The sequence below is a fragment of the Chiloscyllium punctatum genome, chromosome X, assembly GCF_047496795.1.
Source record: "Chiloscyllium punctatum isolate Juve2018m chromosome X, sChiPun1.3, whole genome shotgun sequence".
Lineage (NCBI taxonomy): Eukaryota > Metazoa > Chordata > Chondrichthyes > Orectolobiformes > Hemiscylliidae > Chiloscyllium > Chiloscyllium punctatum.
In genome coordinates this window covers 13,035,040-13,055,332 of record NC_092791.1, presented here as the reverse complement: position 1 = coordinate 13,055,332, position 20,293 = coordinate 13,035,040, and the positions used below count along the sequence as shown (strand labels likewise).

Below are 20,293 nucleotides of genomic sequence, written 5' to 3'. Positions count from 1 at the left end.
GTGTGTGTGTGAGAGTATGTGTGGTGTCTGTGTGTGTGAGTGAGTGAGTATGTGTGGTGTCTGTGTGTGTGTGAGAGTATGTGTGGTGTCTGTGTGTGTGAGAGAGTGAGTATGTGTGGTGTCTGTGTGTGTGAGAGTGAGTATGTGTGGTGTCTGTGTGTGTGAGAGTGAGTATGTGTGGTGTCTGTGTGTGAGTGAGTGAGTATGTGTGGTGTCTGTGTGTGTGTGAGAGTATGTGTGGTGTCTGTGTGTGTGAGAGTGAGTATGTGTGGTGTCTGTGTGTGTGTGAGAGTGAGTATGTGTGGTGTCTGTGTGTGTGTGTGTGTGAGTATGTGTGGTGTTTGTGTGTGTGTGAGAGTGAGTATGTGTGGTGTCTGTGTGTGTGTGAGAGTGAGTATGTGTGGTGTCTGTGTGTGTGTGTGTGTGAGTATGTGTGGTGTCTGTGTGTGTGAGTGAGTGAGTATGTGTGGTGTCTGTGTGTGTGTGAGAGTGAGTATGTGTGGTGTCTGTGTGTGTGTGAGAGTATGTGTGGTGTCTGTGTGTGTGTGTGTGAGTATGTGTGGTGTCTGTGTGTGTGTGAGTATGTGTGGTGTCTGTGTGTGTGAGAGTATGTGTGGTGTCTGTGTGTGAGTGAGTGAGTATGTGTGGTGTCTGTGTGTGTGTGAGAGTGAGTATGTGTGGTGTCTGTGTGTGTGAGAGTGAGTATGTGTGGTGTCTGTGTGTGTGTGTGAGTATGTGTGGTGTCTGTGTGTGTGAGAGTATGTGTGGTGTCTGTGTGTGAGTGAGTGAGTATGTGTGGTGTCTGTGTGTGTGTGAGAGTGAGTATGTGTGGTGTCTGTGTGTGTGAGAGTGAGTATGTGTGGTGTCTGTGTGTGTGTGTGAGTATGTGTGGTGTCTGTGTGTGTGTGAGAGTGAGTATGTCTGGTGTCTGTGTGTGTGAGAGTGAGTATGTGTGGTGTCTGTGTGTGTGAGTGAGTATGTGTGGTGTCTGTGTGTGTGTGTGTGAGTATGTGTGGTGTCTGTGTGTGTGAGAGTGAGTATGTGTGGTGTCTGTGTGTGTGTGTGTGTGTGAGTATGTGTGGTGTCTGTGTGTGTGTGAGTGAGTATGTGTGGTGTCTGTGTGTGTGAGAGTGTGTATGTGTGGTGTCTGTGTGTGTGAGTGAGTGAGTATGTGTGGTGTCTGTGTGTGTGTGTATGAGTATGTGTGGTGTCTGTGTGTGTGTGAGTGAGTATGTGTGGTGTCTGTGTGTGAGTGAGTGAGTATGTGTGGTGTCTGTGTGTGTGTGAGTATGTGTGGTGTCTGTCTGTGTGTGTGAGAGTATGTGTGGTGTCTGTGTGTGTGAGTGAGTATGTGTGGTGTCTGTGTGTGTGTGAGAGAGTGAGTATGTGTGGTATATGTGTGTGTGTGAGAGAGTATGTGTGGTGTGTGTGTGTGTGAGAGAGTGAGTATGTGTGGTGTCTGTGTGTGTGAGTATGTGTAGTGTCTGTGTGTGTGAGTATGTGTGGTGTCTGTGTGTGTGTGTGAGTATGTGTGGTGTCTGTGTGTGTGTATGTGTGGTGTCTGTGTGTGTGAGTATGTGTGGTGTCTGTGTGTGTGTATGTGTGGTGTCTGTGTGTGTGAGTATGTGTGGTGTCTGTGTGTGTGTGTGAGTATGTGTGGTGTCTGTGTGTGTGAGTATGTGTGGTGTCTGTGTGTGTGTGAGTATGTGTGGTGTCTGTGTGCGTCTGTGTGTGAGTATGTGTGGTGTCTGTGTGTGTGTGAGAGTGAGTATGTGTGGTGTCTGTATGTGTGTGAGAGTGAGTATGTGTGGTGTCTGTGTGTGAGTGAGTATGTGTGGTGTCTGTGTGCGTGTGTGAGTATGTGTGGTGTCTGTGTGTGTGAGAGTATGTGTGGTGTCTGTGTGTGTCTGTGTGTGTGTGAGTGAGTTTGTGTGGTGTCTGTGTGTGTATGAGAGTGAGTATGTGTGGTGTCCGTGTGTGTCTGTGTGTGTGTGAGTATGTGTGGTGTCTGTGTGTGTGAGAGTGAGTATGTGTGGTGTCTGTGTGTGTGTGAGTGAGTATGTGTGGTGTCTGTGTGTGTGAGAGTGAGTATGTGTGGTGTCTGTGTGTGTCTGTGTGTGAGTATGTGTGGTGTCTGTGTGTGTCTGTGTGTGTGTGTGTGAGTATGTGTGGTGTCTGTGTGTGTGAGAGTATGTGTGGTGTCTGTGTGTGAGAGTGAGTATGTGTGGTGTCTGTGTGTGTGTGTGTGTGAGTATGTGTGGTGTCTGTGTGTGTGTGTGTGTGAGTATGTGTGGTGTCTGTGTGTGTGTGAGAGTGAGTATGTGTGGTGTCTGTGTGTGTGAGAGAGTGAGTATGTGTGGTGTCTGTGTGTGTGAGAGTGAGTATGTGTGGTGTCTGTATGTGTGTGAGAGTGAGTATGTGTGGTGTCTGTGTGTGAGTGAGTATGTGTGGTGTCTGTGTGTGTCTGTGTGTGTGTATGTGTGAGTATGTGTGGTGTCTGTGTGTGTGAGAGTATGTGTGGTGTCTGTGTGTGTCTGTGTGTGTGTGAGTGAGTTTGTGTGGTGTCTGTGTGTGTATGAGAGTGAGTATGTGTGGTGTCTGTGTGTATGAGAGTGAGTATGTGTGGTGTCTGTGTGTGTGAGAGTATGTGTGGTGTCTGTGTTTGTATGAGAGTGAGTATGTGTGGTGTCTGTGTGTGTCTGTGTGTGTGTGAGTATGTGTGGTGTCTGTGTGTGTGAGAGTGAGTATGTGTGGTGTCTGTGTGTGTGTGAGTGAGTATGTGTGGTGTCTGTGTGTGTGAGAGTGAGTATGTGTGGTGTCTGTGTGTGTCTGTGTGTGAGTATGTGTGGTGTCTGTGTGTGTGAGAGAGAGTGAGTATGTGTGGTGTCTGTGTGTGAGTATGTGTGGTGTCTGTGTGTGTCTGTGTGTGTGAGAGTGAGTATGTGTGGTGTCTGTGTGTGTGTGTGTGTGAGTATGTGTGGTGTCTGTGTGTGTGTGAGAGTGAGTATGTGTGGTGTCTGTGTGTGTGAGAGAGTGAGTATGTGTGGTGTCTGTGTGTGTGAGAGTGAGTATGTGTGGTGTCTGTGTGTGTGTGAGTATGTGTGGTGTCTGTGTGTGTGAGAGAGTGAGTATGTGTGGTGACTGTGTCTGTGTGTGAGTGAGTATGTGTGGTGTCTGTGTGTGTCTGTGTGTGTGTGTGTGAGTATGTGTGGTGTCTGTGTGTGTGAGAGTATGTGTGGTGTCTGTGTGTGTCTGTGTGTGTGTGAGTGAGTATGTGTGGTGTCTGTGTGTGTATGAGAGTGAGTATGTGTGGTGTCTGTGTGTGTCTGTGTGTGTGTGAGTATGTGTGGTGTCTGTGTGTGTGAGAGTGAGTATGTGTGGTGTCTGTGTGTGTGAGAGTGAGTATGTGTGGTGTCTGTGTGTGTGTGAGTGAGTATGTGTGGTGTCTGTGTGTGTGTGTGTGTGAGTATGTGTGGTGTCTGTGTGTGTGTGAGAGTGAGTATGTGTGGTGTCTGTGTGTGTGTGAGAGTGAGTATGTGTGGTGTCTGTGTGTGTGAGAGTATGTGTGGTGTCTGTGTGTGTGTGAGAGTGAGTATGTGTGGTGTCTGTGTGTGTGTGAGTGAGTATGTGTGGTGTCTGTGTGAGTGTGAGAGTGAGTATGTGTGGTGTCTGTATGTGTGTGAGAGTGAGTATGTGTGGTGTCTGTGTGTGAGTGAGTATGTGTGGTGTCTGTGTGTGTCTGTGTGTGTGTGTGAGTATGTGTGGTGTCTGTGTGTGTGAGAGTATGTGTGGTGTCTGTGTGTGTGAGAGTGAGTATGTGTGGTGTCTGTGTGTGTCTGAGAGTGAGTATGTGTGGTGTCTGTGTGTGTCTGTGTGTGTGTGTGTGAGTATGTGTGGTGTCTGTGTGTGTGAGAGTGAGTATGTGTGGTGTCTGTGTGTGTGTGAGTGAGTATGTGTGGTGTCTGTGTGTGTGAGAGTGAGTATGTGTGGTGTCTGTGTGTGTCTGTGTGTGAGTATGTGTGGTGTCTGTGTGTGTCTGTGTGTGTGTGTGAGTATGTGTGGTGTCTGTGTGTGTCTGTGTGTGTGTGAGTGAGTATGTGTGGTGTCTGTGTGTGTGTGAGAGTGAGTATGTGTGGTGTCTGTGTGTGTGAGAGTGAGTATGTGTGGTGTCTGTGTGTGTGTGAGAGTGAGTATGTGTGGTGTCTGTGTGTCTGTGTGTGTGAGAGTGAGTATGTGTGGTGTCTGTGTGTGAGAGAGTGAGTATGTGTGGTGTCTGTGTGTGTGTGTGTATGTGTGGTGTCTGTGTGTGTGTGAGAGTGAGTATGTGTGGTGTCTGTGTGTGTGTGTGTATGTGTGTGTGTGAGAGTGAGTATGTGTGGTGTCTGTGTGTGTGACAGAGTGAGTATGTGTGGTGTCTGTGTGTGTGAGAGTGAGTATGTGTGGTGTCTGTGTGTGTGTGTGAGTATGTGTGGAGTCTGTGTGTGTGTGAGTATGTGTGGTGTCTGTGTGTGTGTGAGAGTGAGTATGTGTGGTGTCTGTGTGTGTGAGAGAGTGAGTATGTGTGGTGTCTGTGTGTGTGTGAGAGTGAGTATGTGTGGTGTCTGTGTGTGAGAGTGAGTATGTGTGGTGTCTGTGTGTGTGTGAGAGTGAGTATGTGTGGTGTCTGTGTGTGTGTGAGAGTGAGTATGTGTGGTGTCTGTGTGTGTGTGAGTGAGTATGTGTGGTGTCTGTGTGTGTGTGTGTGTGAGTATGTGTGGTGTCTGTGTGTGTGTGAGAGTGAGTATGTGTGGTGTCTGTGTGTGTGAGAGAGTGAGTATGTGTGGTGTCTGTGTGTGAGAGTGAGTATGTGTGGTGTCTGTGTGTGAGAGTGAGTATGTGTGGTGTCTGTGTGTGTGTGTGAGTATGTGTGGTGTCTGTGTGTGAGAGTGAGTATGTGTGGTGTCTGTGTGTGTGAGAGTGAGTATGTGTGGTGTCTGTGTGTGTGAGTGAGTGAGCATGTGTGGTGTCTGTGTGTGTGAGAGAGTGAGTATGTGTGGTGTCTGTGTGTGTGAGAGAGTGAGTATGTGTGGTGTCTGTGTGTGTGTGAGAGTGAGTATGTGTGGTGTCTGTGTGTGTGAGAGAGTGAGTATGTGTGGTGTCTGTGTGTGTGAGAGTGAGTATGTGTGGTGTCTGTGTGTGAGTGAGTGAGTATGTGTGGTGTCTGTGTGTGTGAGAGAGTGAGTATGTGTGGTGTCTGTGTGTGTGAGAGAGTGAGTATGTGTGGTGTCTGTGTGTGTGAGTGAGTGAGTATGTGTGGTGTCTGTGTGTGTGAGAGAGTGAGTATGTGTGGTGTCTGTGTGTGTGAGAGAGTGAGTATGTGTGGTGTCTGTGTGTGTGAGAGAGTGAGTATGTGTGGTGTCTGTGTGTGTGAGAGAGTGAGTATGTGTGGTGTCTGTGTGTGTGAGAGTGAGTATGTGTGGTGTCTGTGTGTGTGTGAGTGAGTACGTGTGGTGTCTGTGTGTGTGTGAGAGTGAGTATGTGTGGTGTCTGTGTGTGTGTGTGAGTGAGTACGTGTGGTGTCTGTGTGTGTGAGAGAGTGAGTATGTGTGGTGTCTGTGTGTGTGAGTGAGTGAGTATGTGTGGTGTCTGTGTGTGTGTGAGAGTGAGTATGTGTGGTGTCTGTGTGTGTGTGAGAGTGAGTATGTGTGGTGTCTGTGTGTGTGAGAGAGTGAGTATGTGTGGTGTCTGTGTGTGTGAGAGAGTGAGTATGTGTGGTGTCTGTGTGTGTGAGTGAGTATGTGTGGTGTCTGTGTGTGTGAGTGAGTATGTGTGGTGTCTGTGTGTGAGAGAGTGAGTATGTGTGGTGTCTGTGTGTGTGAGAGTGAGTATGTGTGGTGTCTGTGTGTGTGTGAGTATGTGTGGTGTCTGTGTGTGTGTGAGAGTGAGTATGTGTGGTGTCTGTGTGTGTGTGTGAGTGAGTATGTGTGGTGTCTGTGTGTGTGTGAGAGTGAGTATGTGTGGTGTCTGTGTGTGTGTGAGAGTGAGTATGTGTGGTGTCTGTGTGTGTGTGAGAGTGAGTATGTGTGGTGTCTGTGTGAGTGTGTGAGTATGTGTGGTGTCTTTGTGTGAGAGAGTGAGTATGTGTGGTGTCTGTGTGTGTGTGAGTATGTGTGGTGTCTGTGTGTGTGTGAGAGTGAGTATGTGTGGTGTCTGTGTGTGTGTGAGAGTGAGTATGTGTGGTGTCTGTGTGTGTGAGAGAGTGAGTATGTGTGGTGTCTGTGTGTGTGTGAGAGTGAGTATGTGTGGTGTCTGTGTGTGTGAGAGTGAGTATGTGTGGTGTCTGTGTGTGTGTGAGAGTGAGTATGTGTGGTGTCTGTGTGTGTGTGAGAGTGAGTATGTGTGGTGTCTGTGTGTGAGTGAGTGAGTATGTGTGGTGTCTGTGTGTGTGAGAGAGTGAGTATGTGTGGTGTCTGTGTGTGTCTGTGTGTGAGTATGTGTGGTGTCTGTGTGTGTGAGAGAGTGAGTATGTGTGGTGTCTGTGTGTGTGTGAGTGAGTATGTGTGGTGTCTGTGTGTGTGTGTGTGAGTGAGTATGTGTGGTGTCTGTGTGTGTGTCTGTGTGTGAGTATGTGTGGTGTCTGTGTGTGTGTGTTTGTGAGTATGTGTGGTGTCTGTGTGTGTGTGTGAGTGAGTATGTGTGGTGTCTGTGTGTGTGTGTGTGTGAGTATGTGTGGTGTCTGTGTGTGTGAGAGTGAGTATGTGTGGTGTCTGTGTGTGTGTGAGTATGTGTGGTGTCTGTGTGTGTGTGAGAGTGAGTATGTGTGGTGTCTGTGTGTGTGAGAGTGAGTATGTGTGGTGTCTGTGTGTGTGTGAGTATGTGTGGTGTCTGTGTGTGTGAGTGAGTGAGTATGTGTGGTGTCTGTGTGTGTGAGTGAGTGAGTATGTGTGGTGTCTGTGTGTGTGTGAGAGTGAGTATGTGTGGTGTCTGTGTGTGTGAGTGAGTGAGTATGTGTGGTGTCTGTGTGTGTGTGTGTGTGTGAGAGTGAGTATGTGTGGTGTCTGTGTGTGTGTGAGTGAGTGAGTATGTGTGGTGTCTGTGTGAGAGAGTGAGTATGTGTGGTGTCTGTGTGTGTGTGAGAGTGAGTATGTGTGGTGTCTGTGTGAGAGAGTGAGTATGTGTGGTGTCTGTGTGTGTGTGAGAGTGAGTATGTGTGGTGTCTGTGTGTGTGTGAGAGTGAGTATGTGTGGTGTCTGTGTGTGTCTGTGTGTGTGAGTATGTGTGGTGTCTGTGTGTGTGTGAGTGAGTATGTGTGGTGTCTGTGTGTGTGAGAGTGAGTATGTGTGGTGTCTGTGTGTGTGTTAGAGTGAGTATGTGTGGTGTCTGTGTGTGTGAGAGAGTGAGTATGTGTGGTGTCTGTGTGTGTGTGAGTGAGTATGTGTGGTGTCTGTGTGTGTGTGAGAGTGAGTATGTGTGGTGTCTGTGTGTGTGTGAGAGTGAGTATGTGTGGTGTCTGTGTGTGTGAGAGAGTGAGTATGTGTGGTGTCTGTGTGTGAGAGTGAGTGAGTATGTGTGGTGTCTGTGTGTGTGAGAGTGAGTATGTGTGGTGTCTGTGTGTGTGAGTGAGTACGTGTGGTGTCTGTGTGTGTGAGAGAGTGAGTATGTGTGGTGTCTGTGTGTGTGTGAGAGAGTATGTGTGGTGTCTGTGTGTGTGTGAGAGTGAGTATGTGTGGTGTCTGTGTGTGTGTGTGAGTGAGTATGTGTGGTGTCTGTGTGTGAGAGAGTGAGTATGTGTGGTGTCTGTGTGTGTGTGTGAGTGAGTATGTGTGGTGTCTGTGTGTGAGAGAGTGAGTATGTGTGGTGTCTGTGTGTGTGAGTGAGTGAGTATGTGTGGTGTCTGTGTGTGTGAGTGAGTGAGTATGTGTGGTGTCTGTGTGTGTGTGTGTGTGAGTATGTGTGGTGTCTGTGTGTGTGTGTGAGTGAGTATGTGTGGTGTCTGTGTGTGTGAGAGAGTGAGTATGTGTGGTGTCTGTGTGTGTGTGAGTGAGTATGTGTGGTGTCTGTGTGTGTGTGAGTGAGTATGTGTGGTGTCTGTGTGTGTGAGAGTGAGTATGTGTGGTGTCTGTGTGTGTGTGAGAGTGAGTATGTGTGGTGTCTGTGTGTGTGAGAGAGTGAGTATGTGTGGTGTCTGTGTGTGAGAGAGTGAGTATGTGTGGTGTCTGTGTGTGTGAGAGTGAGTATGTGTGGTGTCTGTGTGTGTGTGAGTGAGTATGCGTGGTGTCTGTGTGTGAGAGAGTATGTGTGGTGTCTGTGTGTGTGTGAGTGAGTATGCGTGGTGTCTGTGTGTGTGAGAGTGAGTATGTGTGGTGTCTGTGTGTGTGAGAGTATGTGTGGTGTCTGTCTGTGTGTGTGAGTGAGTATGTGTGGTGTCTGTGTGTGAGAGAGTATGTGTGGTGTCTGTCTGTGTGTGTGAGAGTATGTGTGGTGTCTGTCTGTGTGTGTGAGTGAGTATGTGTGGTGTCTGTGTGTGTGAGAGTATGTGTGGTGTCTGTGTGTGTGAGTGAGTATGTGTAGTGTGTGTGTGTGTGAGAGTATGTGTGGTGTCTGTCTGTGTGTGTGAGAGTATGTGTGGTGTCTGTCTGTGTGTGTGAGTGAGTATGTGTGGTGTCTGTGTGTGTGTGTGTGAGTGAGTATGTGTGGTGTCTGTGTGTGTGAGAGTGAGTATGTGTGGTGTCTGTGTGTGAGAGTGAGTATGTGTGGTGTCTGTGTGTGTGAGAGTGAGTATGTGTGGTGTCTGTGTGTGTGTGAGTGAGTATGTGTGGTGTCTGTGTGTGTGTGAGAGTGAGTATGTGTGGTGTCTGTGTGTGTGTGAGTGAGTATGTGTGGTGTCTGTGTGTGAGAGTGAGTATGTGTGGTGTCTGTGTGTGTGAGAGAGTGAGTATGTGTGGTGTCTGTGTGTGTCTGTGTGTGTGAGCATGTGTGGTGTCTGTGTGTGTGAGAGAGTGAGTATGTGTGGTGTCTGTGTGTGTGTGTGAGTGAGTATGTGTGGTGTCTGTGTGTGAGTGTGAGTGAGTATGTGTGGTGTCTGTACGTGTGTGAGAGTGAGTATGTGTGGTGTCTGTGTGTGTGTGAGAGTGAGTATGTGTGGTGTGTGTGTGTGAGTGAGTATGTGTGGTGTCTGTGTGTGTGTGTGTGTGAGTATGTGTGGTGTCTGTGTGTGTGTGTGAGTGAGTATGTGTGGTGTCTGTGTGTGTGTGAGAGTGAGTATGTGTGGTGTCTGTGTGTGTGTGAGAGTGAGTATGTGTGGTGTCTGTGTGTGTGTGAGAGTGAGTATGTGTGGTGTCTGTGTGTGAGTGTGAGTGAGTATGTGTGGTGTCTGTGTGTGTGTGTGTGGGAGTGAGTATGTGTGTTGTTTGTGTGTGTGTGAGAGTGAGTATGTGTGGTGTCTGTGTGTGTGTGTGAGTGAGTATGTGTGGTGTCTGTGTGTGTGTGTGTGGTGTCTATGTGTGTGTGTGTGTGGAAGTGAGTATGTGTGGTGTGAGTGAGTATGTGTGGTGTGAGTGAGTATGTGTGGTGTCTGTGTGTGAGAGTGAGTATGTGTGGTGTCTGTGTGTGTGTGAGTGAGTGAGTATGTGTGGTTTCTGTGTGTGTGTGCGCGAGTGAGTATGTGTGGTGCCTGTGTGTGTGAGAGAGTGAGTATGTGTGGTGTCTGTGTGTGTGTGAGTGAGTGAGTATGTGTGGTTTCTGTGTGTGTGTTCGCGAGTGAGTATGTGTGGTGCCTGTGTGTGTGTGTGTGGGAGTGAGTATGTGTGGTGTCTGTGTGTGTGAGAGTATGGGTGGTGTCTGTGTGAGTGAGTATGTGTGGTTTCTGTGTGTGTGTGAGTGGGTGTGTGCGGTGTCTGTGTGTGTGAGAGTGAGTATGTGTGGTGTCTGTGTGTGTGTGTGTGTGTGTGAGTATGTGTGGGGTGTCTGTGTGTGTGTGTGTGTATGTGTATGTGTGTGGGGTGTGTGAGTGCGTGTGTGTGTGTATGTGTGTGTGTGTGTGTATGTGTGTGGGGTGTGTGAGTGTGTGAGTGTGTGTGTGTGTGTGTGTGAGTGAGAGGGTGTGTGTGTGTGTGAGAGTGTGTGTGTATGTGTGTGGGGTGTGTGAGTGCGTGTGTGTGTGTGTGAGTGAGAGTGTGTGTGTGTGTGTGTATGTGTGTGTGTGTGTGAGTGAGAGGGTGTGTGTATGTGTGTGTGTGTGAGTGAGAGGGTGTGTGTATGTGAGTGAGAGGGTGTGTGTGTGTGAGTGTGTGTGTGTGTGTGTGTATGTGTGTGTGTGAGGGAGAGGGGGTGTGTGTGTGTGTGTGTGAGTGTGTGTGTATGTGTGTGTGAGTGAGAGGGTGTCTGTTCGAAGGATTTAGAGGTTCATCCTCAATCTGTTTCTATAAAGACTCTCCTGGGCTGTGAACTCCTGGAATGGGACTCAAACCTGAAGTTCCCTGGTGAGAGGCAGGGTCACTACCCACTGCACTGGCTTGGCGTGTCCCTTTCTGGCCACCGCACTTTAGGAAATGTGTGAAATTATCAGACAGGGCGTAGGAAATAGATGAGACGGGACATTTTGGTGGCTAGATCAGGAAAAAGTGGGATGTCTGGGAAAAGGAGGTTCCGAGGAGAATCGATTGACACATTGGAAATCGTGACAGGCTTGGACAGACTCGAGAGGGAGAAAACTGTTGCCTTCAGGAGGAAAGCTCAAGCGTAGAAGCAACTAACAGAAATTGCTGGAGAAACTCAGGCAGCATCTGTGCAGAGAGAAACCGAGTTAACGTTTTGGATCCAGCCACCCCTCTTCAGGATGGATGGTAGCTCAGAAAAGGAGTTCGGATAACAAGGTGTGGTGTGTGGGGGAATGGGGTAAGGACATGGGCAAAGGGGCCTCAATCCCTGATATTGTGGAACACAGTGGAACAGGGTGGCACAGTGCCTCAGTGGTTAGCACTGCTGCCTCACAGCGCCAGGGTCCTGGCTTCAATTCCTGCCTGTCTGTGTGGAGTTTGCACATCCTCCCCGTGTCTGTGTGGGTTTCCTCCCAGAGTCCAAAGATGTGCAGGTCAGGGTGAATTGGCCAGGCTCAATTGCCCACAGTGTTAGGTGTGCATTAGTCAAGGATAAATATAGGATAGGGGAATGGGTTTGGGTGGGTTTCTCTTCGGAGGGGCGGTGTGAACTTGTTGGGCCGAAGGGCCTGTTTCCACACTGTCGAGAATCTAATCTAATATCAAAACCATGGACGTAGGAGTGGAAATTAGGTCAGTTCGCCCATCGAGTCGACTCCGCCATTCAATCATGGCTGATACTATTCTCCCGCTTTCTCCCTGTAACCTTTGACCCCGTTGACAAACAAGAACCTATCGATTTCCACCTTAAATACACTCAGTGACTCGGTCTCCACAGCCTTCTGTGGCAATGTGTTCCATAGATTCCCCACTCTCTGGCTGAAGATCTTTCTCCTTATTGTATTGAGCCCAGAGGGCTGCAGTGTTCCCGAGTGGAAAATGAGGTGCGGTTCTTCCAGCTTGTGCTGAGCTTCCCTGGAGCACTGCAGCAAGGCTGAGACAGACACGTTGGCCAGAGAACAGGGTGGGGGGTTAAACTGACAGGCAACTGGAAGCTCAGGGGTCTTGTATGCAGGCAGAACATAGGTGTCCCCCAGTCTACACTTTGTTTCCCCAATGTAGAAGAGAGCACATTGTGAGCAGCGAATGCAGTCGACTAGATTGTGGGGAAGTGCAGGTAAAGTGCTACTTCGTCTGGAAGGTGTGTTCGGGCCCTTGGATACTGAGGAGGGAGGAGGGAAATGGGAAGGTGTTACACCTTCTGCGTTTGCAGGGGGCAGGCGCGACGAAGGCGGGAGGTGTTGGGAGTGAAGGAGGACCAGGATGTCTTGGAGGGAGTGGTCCCTGCGGAAGGCGACAAGGGAGGGGAGGGGAATAGGTGTCTGACAGTGGCCTCTCACTGGAGGTGGCAGAAACGGAAAGTGGGCAAAGTGATGGGTGAAAGAAGCAGAGGGGCATGGTGAGGAAGCACCTGTCTCCAGCGTGGCTGGTCAGGATGTGAGAATGGGGGAGGCAGTCTCCAATGTTCCTGCGAAGGGTGGGGGGTTTGGGGGGGTGGGGGGGCATATCGGATTGTCATCCAAAGAGAAATAACACCACAGTGAAAGGGATGGAGAGCTAGGTGAGTTGTTCGTGCAGCGAGCCAGCCCATGGATGGATCGAATGGCCTCCTCCTGCCGATCGATTGGAGGAGGACGGTGATGTTTCTGGAGTTTGAACAAAATGTTGGCCTTGCCCAGCAGTGCTCCCGTCCCCCAGTGTCCGGGGTGACGAGAAGGCAGTTGGTCTCACTGTCGCTTTCTGCTCCCTGTTTAGTTCGCCTCAATGAGTCTCCTCCAGCTTGGTCAAGAGACAGATAAACTACTCGTGAAGAACCGGGAATCGATCTATCTCTTGCTTCATATGGTAAGCTGTGCCAAGTGTTTGAGGCCATGACACACAAGAGTGCGCTGTGCAGCTTGAACACAGCTCAGGCCCCTAACATCGCCGCAATTCTGCCTCTCCCACCCTCACCCCTGCACTCAACGACTTTCAGTGGCTCCGGCAATTTTAAAATGCACTTAAGAGCGGCGCGTGCTCCCATTCACTCCCTCGCGCCTTAAATTCCACCGAAGTGACAAGATCAATAAACCCATGGGAAAAGAGGAAACAGACTTTGTGACATGAATCCACTGCGTGCATATAACATGGTTGACAGAGAATGAGTTCCCATCCTGAGACATAGCAGAGGCTGAGAGACCGTGAGGAGGATCCCTTTGTTCTGCTGGGAACAGGCCTGGGAGTTAATCCTCAGGCGTATATTAAAATGATGCGTTTATTGAATATAATGATCATGTCGAAAGTATAAAACAATTCTCAGCAACACAAGAAAGATGAAGGAAAGACAAGGGCAAGGGAAGAAAGCATATCCTGTGTATAGTTAAGGAAACAATGCAACTTCATAATAGCACAACCATTAACCCCCAAATTAATCTAGCCATGATAAATTTCTAAAACCATAATTCAATCCTTGGCACATACATTGCCAAAAACCTTAACATGAGAGTTGATCTGACCTAGAATCTCAACAGTGGAGATAGAGACCATTTGGAAGTGTGTGCCAACCCAGGGATGCCAGAGGGTGTGGTGGAGGCTGGTACAATTGCAACATGTAAAAGGCATCTGGATGGGTATATGAATAGGAAGGGTTTGGAGGGATATGCTGGCAAATGGGACTAGATTTATTTAGGATATCTGGTCAGCATGGACGGGTTGGACTGAAGGGGCTGTTTCCGTGCTGTACTTCAGTATGACACGACTTCCCATGGCCAATCCACCTCGTCAGCACAGCCCTGCACACTCCAAAGTAATTTAACACAGCCAATCCACCAAGACCACACACTACAGAGTAATTTAGCATGGCCAATCCACCCTAACCTGCACATCCCTGGGCACTATGGGACAATTTAGCACGGCCAATCCACCCTAACCTGCACATCCCTGGGCACTATGGGACAATTTAGCATGGCCAATCCACACTAACCTGCACATCCCTGGGCACTATGGGACAATTTAGCATGGCCAATCCACCCTAACCTGCACATCCCTGGGCACTATGGGACAATTTAGCATGGCCAATCCTCCCTAACCTTCACATTGGCGAAGGAAACTCCATGATGTGAAGAGAACATGCAAACTGAAAACCGAGTCACCTGAAGGTGGAATCGAACTCAGGTCTCTGGTGCTGTGAGGCAGCGGTACTAACCACCAAGCCACCTGGTTTCCTGCACTTGGCAGCTACTTATTGCCAGCAGACAGGAGGCTGAATCCTGTAAGGCTCTGAATAAGGTGGGCTATCGTGCGCAATGTGGCAGAATTGTTTCCTTTTCTTCGCATGTCCGATGTGGCCATCCCTGGCTGGGACCAGTATTTATTGCCCCGTCCCTAGTTGCCCCCCTTGAGAAGGTGTGGGGTGAGCTGCCATCTTGAACCGTTGCAGTCCACGTGCTGTAGGTAGGCCCACAATGCCCTGAGGGAGGGAATTCCAGGATTTTGTCCCAGCGACACTGAAGGAACATAAAAGTGATATTTGTCTGCCACTTTGATCACTTCATTCCCAAACGTCAGTGTGCGTGCAGCAAGAGCTCTCTTTTTTGAACTCATTAATTGCCGTTGTCTCTCTCTCTCTCTCTCTCTCTCTTTCTCAGTTAATCGAAGTGTCTCCCTTTCTGGAAATGGATATGCTGGAGCCTTACTTCCCGTATGTTTTGCTGAGAAACGCCTTCCGAGAAGTGTACAGGCCAATCATGACGACCACGGCGTAAATCCCAGCAGGAGCCCTCTCCCTGCGTGTCGGAATCGATCGATGGGAGCTGGACATCACGGGGGGAGTGGGTGGGGCGGGGGAGAGATGGAGCTACGGAAAATGACAGCTTCACACAGCGGGGACATGGGGTTTTGGCGGGGGGGGGGTGGGGGGGAGGGGTGTTGGAGGGGATGGAGGTGGGGGGGGTGGGGGGGTGGTGTGCACCGCGGTGGTGGGGGGAGATGCACAAAGGGGCTTTCAGATGTGCAGTAAGGATTGCCAGAGGGCTAATGAGGGAGAGAAGAGGGGCTGGAGGACAGAGGGAATGGGGGAGTCAGAAACTGGGGCCTATGGGGGAAAGAAGGAATAGTTCAAAGGAGTGGGGGCACTCAGAACGTGAAGAAGCAAATGTGGAGGTTTGTTCTGAAGACTTGTGACATGGATTAAAGGGTGCAAACCAAAATCTTCGGCTCTGCATTCCTTCACTGAGGAAAAGCCTTCTCTTTTGTGGGATGGCCCATAAGTTGTATATGCCTTGGGGAGCAACTTCTGGGCTTAAGCCACTTTCTTTTGAACTCACCTTGCCTGGGCTAACTTCTTTCTTCTTTCGGATTGCCACGTGGGCATCGCTGGCACTGGTTAGCCGTCCTGTACTGTCCTCCAGGCAACTGTGTGCCCATCTCGGGAGGCAGCCATGCTGGCTGTGGGGCTGGAATCACGTGTAGGCCCGGACTGGGTAAGGACGACAGACCTCCCTCCCAAACGTGAGCCATTTGTTATACACCAGACCAAACCCTCTCAAAATATATTCAGAGGGTAGTCTACACCCTCGGTTTTGCCTTATTTTAAAGATAAATGTGAGGTATTGTGTTCTGGATGCAATTTCATTGGTCAAACTGCCAGGTTTGAAGCTAAACACACTTTATTCATTCACTGTAGTTAAAATGCAAACAAAAGAAAGAAGAAATTGGAATAACAACTCTATTGGAAAACCTGACAAAATAATAGATTATTTAATGACTAAACAGTAACCATTCCGATATAATAACATGCCATAAACACACCCTGGGCAAAGGCAGATTCAGTGAAAGAGGTTGTCTCACAGGCAATTCTCCAGTGAAGGGGGAAAAAAAATCGTCAAGCGAAAACTCTGTGAGAGAGAGAGAGAGACAGAGAGAAAGAGTGTGTAGCGGGGAGAGATGTACTGCAGCTTCTAAAACCAGCTTCACAACCCCAGAAACTGAAAACTAAAACTAAAAAAAAATCCCAATTCTGTGGGAGCTTGACCTCACCCAGTCAGGCTGCTTCTATTGTTCCAACTTTTTTTTAAAAATCCTAAAGGCCTCAGAAGCTGTTTATGGGCCTTCAATCGACAGCTCGACACCTCCAACTTAAAACCTCGCCTCAAAATAAAGGGACTAAATACACCTCTTAAAGCCATAGTGCCGTCGGTTCTGATTTATGAGTTGGATTTAACTTCCACCAAAACCAGGAGGGATTCGAACCGACAATGGTGAACTCAGTGACATTCCCTTCCCCCCACCCCCATTACCTCGATTTCTGAATGCATTGAGAGTGAGGTGACTTAAATTACATTAAACAGTCATACTGTGTGTCAAAATGCAAGTTTGCAACCAGTGTTCCAAATACATACTTTCAAAAACTCTTGCTTTGAATATCGTTCTTGAGGTAGTCACTCCAACCAAGCTTCTCCTGTGGGCCAACAGAGCTGGTAGGGCCCGCGTTGAGAGACCACCAAGGTTAAAGTGGGCGAACCAAGTTGGTAGCAGCACAAACCGAGGCACAACCGTTGCAACCAGGTGGCACGCCAGGCTCTCAGACTAAAACGTGCCAAGAGAAGGAAACATTCCCAACAAAATCAGAATCTCATTGGAGGCAAGGTGGTGCTCGCCAATCAAGGGCGAGCCCAGGTCTGCCACATGACAGCAGGTGAGGGCCGACAAGGATGGCAAGGGAAGAAAGCGGCATGGAGCCAACTAATACACCCCCTTTGGAGTGAGTCAGTGCCTGGGCACTGGCAGGCCAGATATTGGGAGAGTGGGGGCTGGAATGTGGGTGAAGGTTGACAGACCATCACTGGGGGTGCAGCTGCCGTAACTGTTGGCATTGAACCGCGATGTGGACCCGCAGAACTCCCCAGGCGACGAGGATTTTGAGTCTGTGATCGCTCAAGAACCTTTCAACAAGCTGCTGCATTGAATGAGTCCAAGCATCATCCTCAACCCAAAAGACCATAAAGAGTGGAATGAGGCCATTCAGCCCATTGAGTCTGCTCCACCATTCAAAGAGGTCACGACTGATCTGATCATCCTCACGTCCACTCTCCTGCCTTTTCCCCATCACCCCTCCATTCCCCTTCCTGATTAAACATCTCTCTGTCCCAGCCTTGAATATACTCACTGACCCAGCCCCGAGAGCCCTCGGTGGGAAAGAATTCCACAGACTCACTCCCCTCTGAGAGAAGAAATTCCTCCTCATCTCTGTCTGCAATGGGTGACCCCTTATTCTGGGATTGTACCCTCTGGTCCTAGACTCTCTCCCACAAGGGGAAACAACCTCTCCACATCCCCCCCTGTCAAGTCCCCCAGGGAATCTTGGATGTTTCAATAAGGTCATCTCTCATTCTTCTAAACCCCAATGAGTCCAGGCCCAACCTCCTCAACCTCTCCTCATGGGACAGTCCCTCCATACTCGGGATCAGCCGAGTGGACCTTCTCTGGGCTGCCTCCAATGTCAGTCTGTCTTTCCTCAGATAAAGGGACCCAAACCTGTTCACAGTATTCCCGCTGTGGTCCGACCGGTGTCTTGTATAGATTTAGCAAATCCTCCTGATTTTTATACTCCATTCCCTTTGGAATAAAGACCAACATTCCCTTGGCCTTCCCTATTCCCCGCTGGACTTGGATGCTAGCTTTTTGTGATTCATGGATGAGGATTCCCAAATCCCTCTGCTCTGTAGCTTTCTGCAGTCTTTCTCCATTTAAATAATATTCAGCTCCTCTATTCTTCCTGCCAACGTGCATAACCTCAAATATCTACACGTTCTGTTCCATCTGCTGAGTTTTTTGCCCACTGGCCTAACCTCTCTAGATCCTTCTGCAGACTCAGTGTGTCATCCTCATTACTTACCTTACAATTTCTGTTCTGGGGGTGGGGGTGGGGGGGTGGGGTTGCAGAGGCGATGGCCATGTGTTTTTATTGTTAGGCTGTTAATCCAGATACCCACGTAACATTCTGGGGACCCAGGATCGAATCCCTCTGTGGTGGTCGGTGGAATTTGACTTCAATAAAAATCTGGAATTCGGAGTTTAATGATGACCAGTGAAACTATTGTTGATTGTCAAGGGGAAAAACCCCCCTGTCCTTGAGGGAAGGAAACTGTCATCCTTACCTGGTCTGGCCTTCATGTGACTCCAGACCCACAGCCAATGGGGTTGGCAATTAGGGATGGGAAATAGATGCTGGCTGAGCACATCCTGTGACGTCCACATCCTGTCAAAGATATTGTAACACATTGTGGCCCTCGCACTAATGCCTGTGGCGTTCCACCAGTAATAGGTTGCCATCTTGAACATATCGAAAAGGAGAGAATGAGGACTGCAGACGCTCCAGCACCTTGAACCTATCCCTTATCCTAACTCATTGTCTTTTTGTTAGTTAGCCAATCCTCTATCCATACTGCCTCCAACACCATGGACTCTTAGTCAGTAGCCTCTAATGTGTGACATCTACAGATTCGATTCCCTACAGCATGGAAACAGGCCCTTCGGCCCAACCAGTCCACACCGACCCTCTAACTAATGCACCTAACACTATGGGCAATTGAGCGTGGCCAATCCACCCTAACCTGCACATCTTTGGACTGTGGGAGGAAACCCAGGGGGAGGATGTGCAAATTCCACATAGACGGTCACCCGGAGACTGGGATCGAACCCGAGACCCTGGCACTGGGAGGCAGCAGTGCTAACCACTGAGCCACCATGCCGCGTCCAAATTTATTACATCCAATGCATCCCTTTTATCTATTCTGCTTGCCCCCTCCTCAAATAATTTTAATAAAGGTGTCATGATTTCCCCTTCCTGAAGCTTTGTTGACCTTACTCGATCATATTATGTATTTCTCAATGTTCTGCTATTACATTCTTTGCGATAAACTCGAACATTTTCTCAATAACAGGCACTAAGCCTATTGTTCTGTCTCCTTCTCTTTTTTTATAAAGAAAGGTGTTCCATTGTGAGTTTTCCAGTGCTCTGGAACTGTTCCAGAATCAAATCCTCTTGCCTTGTAAACCTAACTTTCCCCCCCCTCCCATTTAGTTTAAAACCCTCTCCGTGGGCACTAAGACACTGTCCCAGCACAGTTCAAGTGAAGCCCATCCTAGCGGAACAGCTCCCTTCTATCCCAGTATTGGTGCCGGTGCCCCATGAACTGAAACCTGTTCTACCCACACCGGCAGCCAATACCCAATGGCAGCCACCCAAGGGTGCAGAGGGTATGCCCAGAGAGCTCCTCATGGTGATGAGAAATCAGGGAGAATCGAATGGCCTACTCCACCTCAGAATCGCAGAATTATTACAGCTCAGAAGCAGGCCATTCAGCCCATTGTGCCTGCACTGATCCTATCTCTTCGTGCCAATCTCTTGCCTTTTCCCTGTATCCCTTTTCTATCCAAATAACCATCCAATGACCCTCTTGAATGCCTCAATTGAACCTGCCTCTAGTACGTTTCCAGGTAGTGCATTCTAGACTCGAACTACTCGCTGGGTGAAAATGGTTTTTCTCACATCCCCCTTGCTTCATTCACGCATCACTTTAAATCTACGCTCCTCTCATTCTTGTTCCTGTCACAAGTGAGACCAATTTCTCCCGATCTACTCTATCCAGCCTTCTCATGATTTTGAAACCTCGATCAGATCTCCCTGTCAGCCTTCCTCTCTCCAGGGAGGACCTTCTTAATTTCTTCAATCTATCCTCACTGCTGAGGCTTCTCATCCCTGGAACCATTTTTGTCGAGCTGAAAATGTGTTGCTGGAAAAGCGCAGCAGGTCAGGGCAGCATCCCAGGAGCAGGAGAATCGACGTTTCGGGCATCAGCCCTTCTTCAGGAAGGGCTGATGCCCGAAACGTCGATTCTCCTGCATTCCTGAAGAAGGGCTGATGCCCGAAACGTCGATTCTCCTGCCCCTTGGATGCTGCCTGACCTGCTGCGCTTTTCCAGCAACACATTTTCAGCTCTGATCTCCAGCATCTGCAGTCCTCACTTTCTCCTCGACCATTCTTGTAGATCCCCTCTGCTCTGTCTCTCCCCAATGCAACCACGTCGTCCCTATAATGTGGTGCCCACAACTGGACACAATCCTCCAACTGAGATCTAACGACTGTCTTGTACAAATTCAACATCACCTCCCTGCTCTTGTACTCTGTTCACGAAGCTGAGGGCACTCTGTGTTTTACGGACTGCTGTCTTCCTCCTGTCCTGTCACCTTCAATGATCTATGCACAGATACCATCCGCCCCCCCCCCCCCCCCCCCAGCTCCCTCCTGCACCCTGTGCAGAATTGTCATCCCACTGTTTTACATTGTCTTCCAACCAAAGTAGAGCACCTCTCTGCATTGAACCACAACTGAATCCAATCGGCCACTCCAACCCTCTCAATGTCCTTTTGCAGTTCCAGGCAGGTCTCCTCACCGTTCACAAATCCTACACGCTTCATGTCATCTGCACACTGTCGGAATAATCCTCTGCACTCCATGATCTAGTTCATGAATGAAGATCAGAAAAGGCCGAGGTGCTGATCCTGACCCCTGGTGAACTTCACTACAAACCTTGCTCTGTCCCGAATAAGATACATTGACCATTATTGTGTTTCCTGTCCCTCAGCCAATTTTGTATGCATGTTGTTACTGTCCC

The 20,293-nt window shown here is 49.1% G+C and overlaps 1 protein-coding gene across 1 annotated transcript in view; it reads left to right on the top strand.

The window, feature by feature from the left end:
- LOC140471217 (nck-associated protein 1-like) overlaps positions 1-14,476 on the top strand; it is a 179,230-nt gene extending 164,754 nt beyond the window's left edge. Inside the window, exons 25-26 of the mRNA XM_072567142.1 lie at positions 12,393-12,482; positions 14,264-14,476. Of these exons, the coding sequence (XP_072423243.1) occupies positions 12,393-12,482; positions 14,264-14,380 (207 nt within the window). The 3' untranslated portion in view covers positions 14,381-14,476. The remainder of the gene's footprint in view (positions 1-12,392; positions 12,483-14,263) is intronic.
- Positions 14,477-20,293: the final 5,817 nt, after the last annotated feature.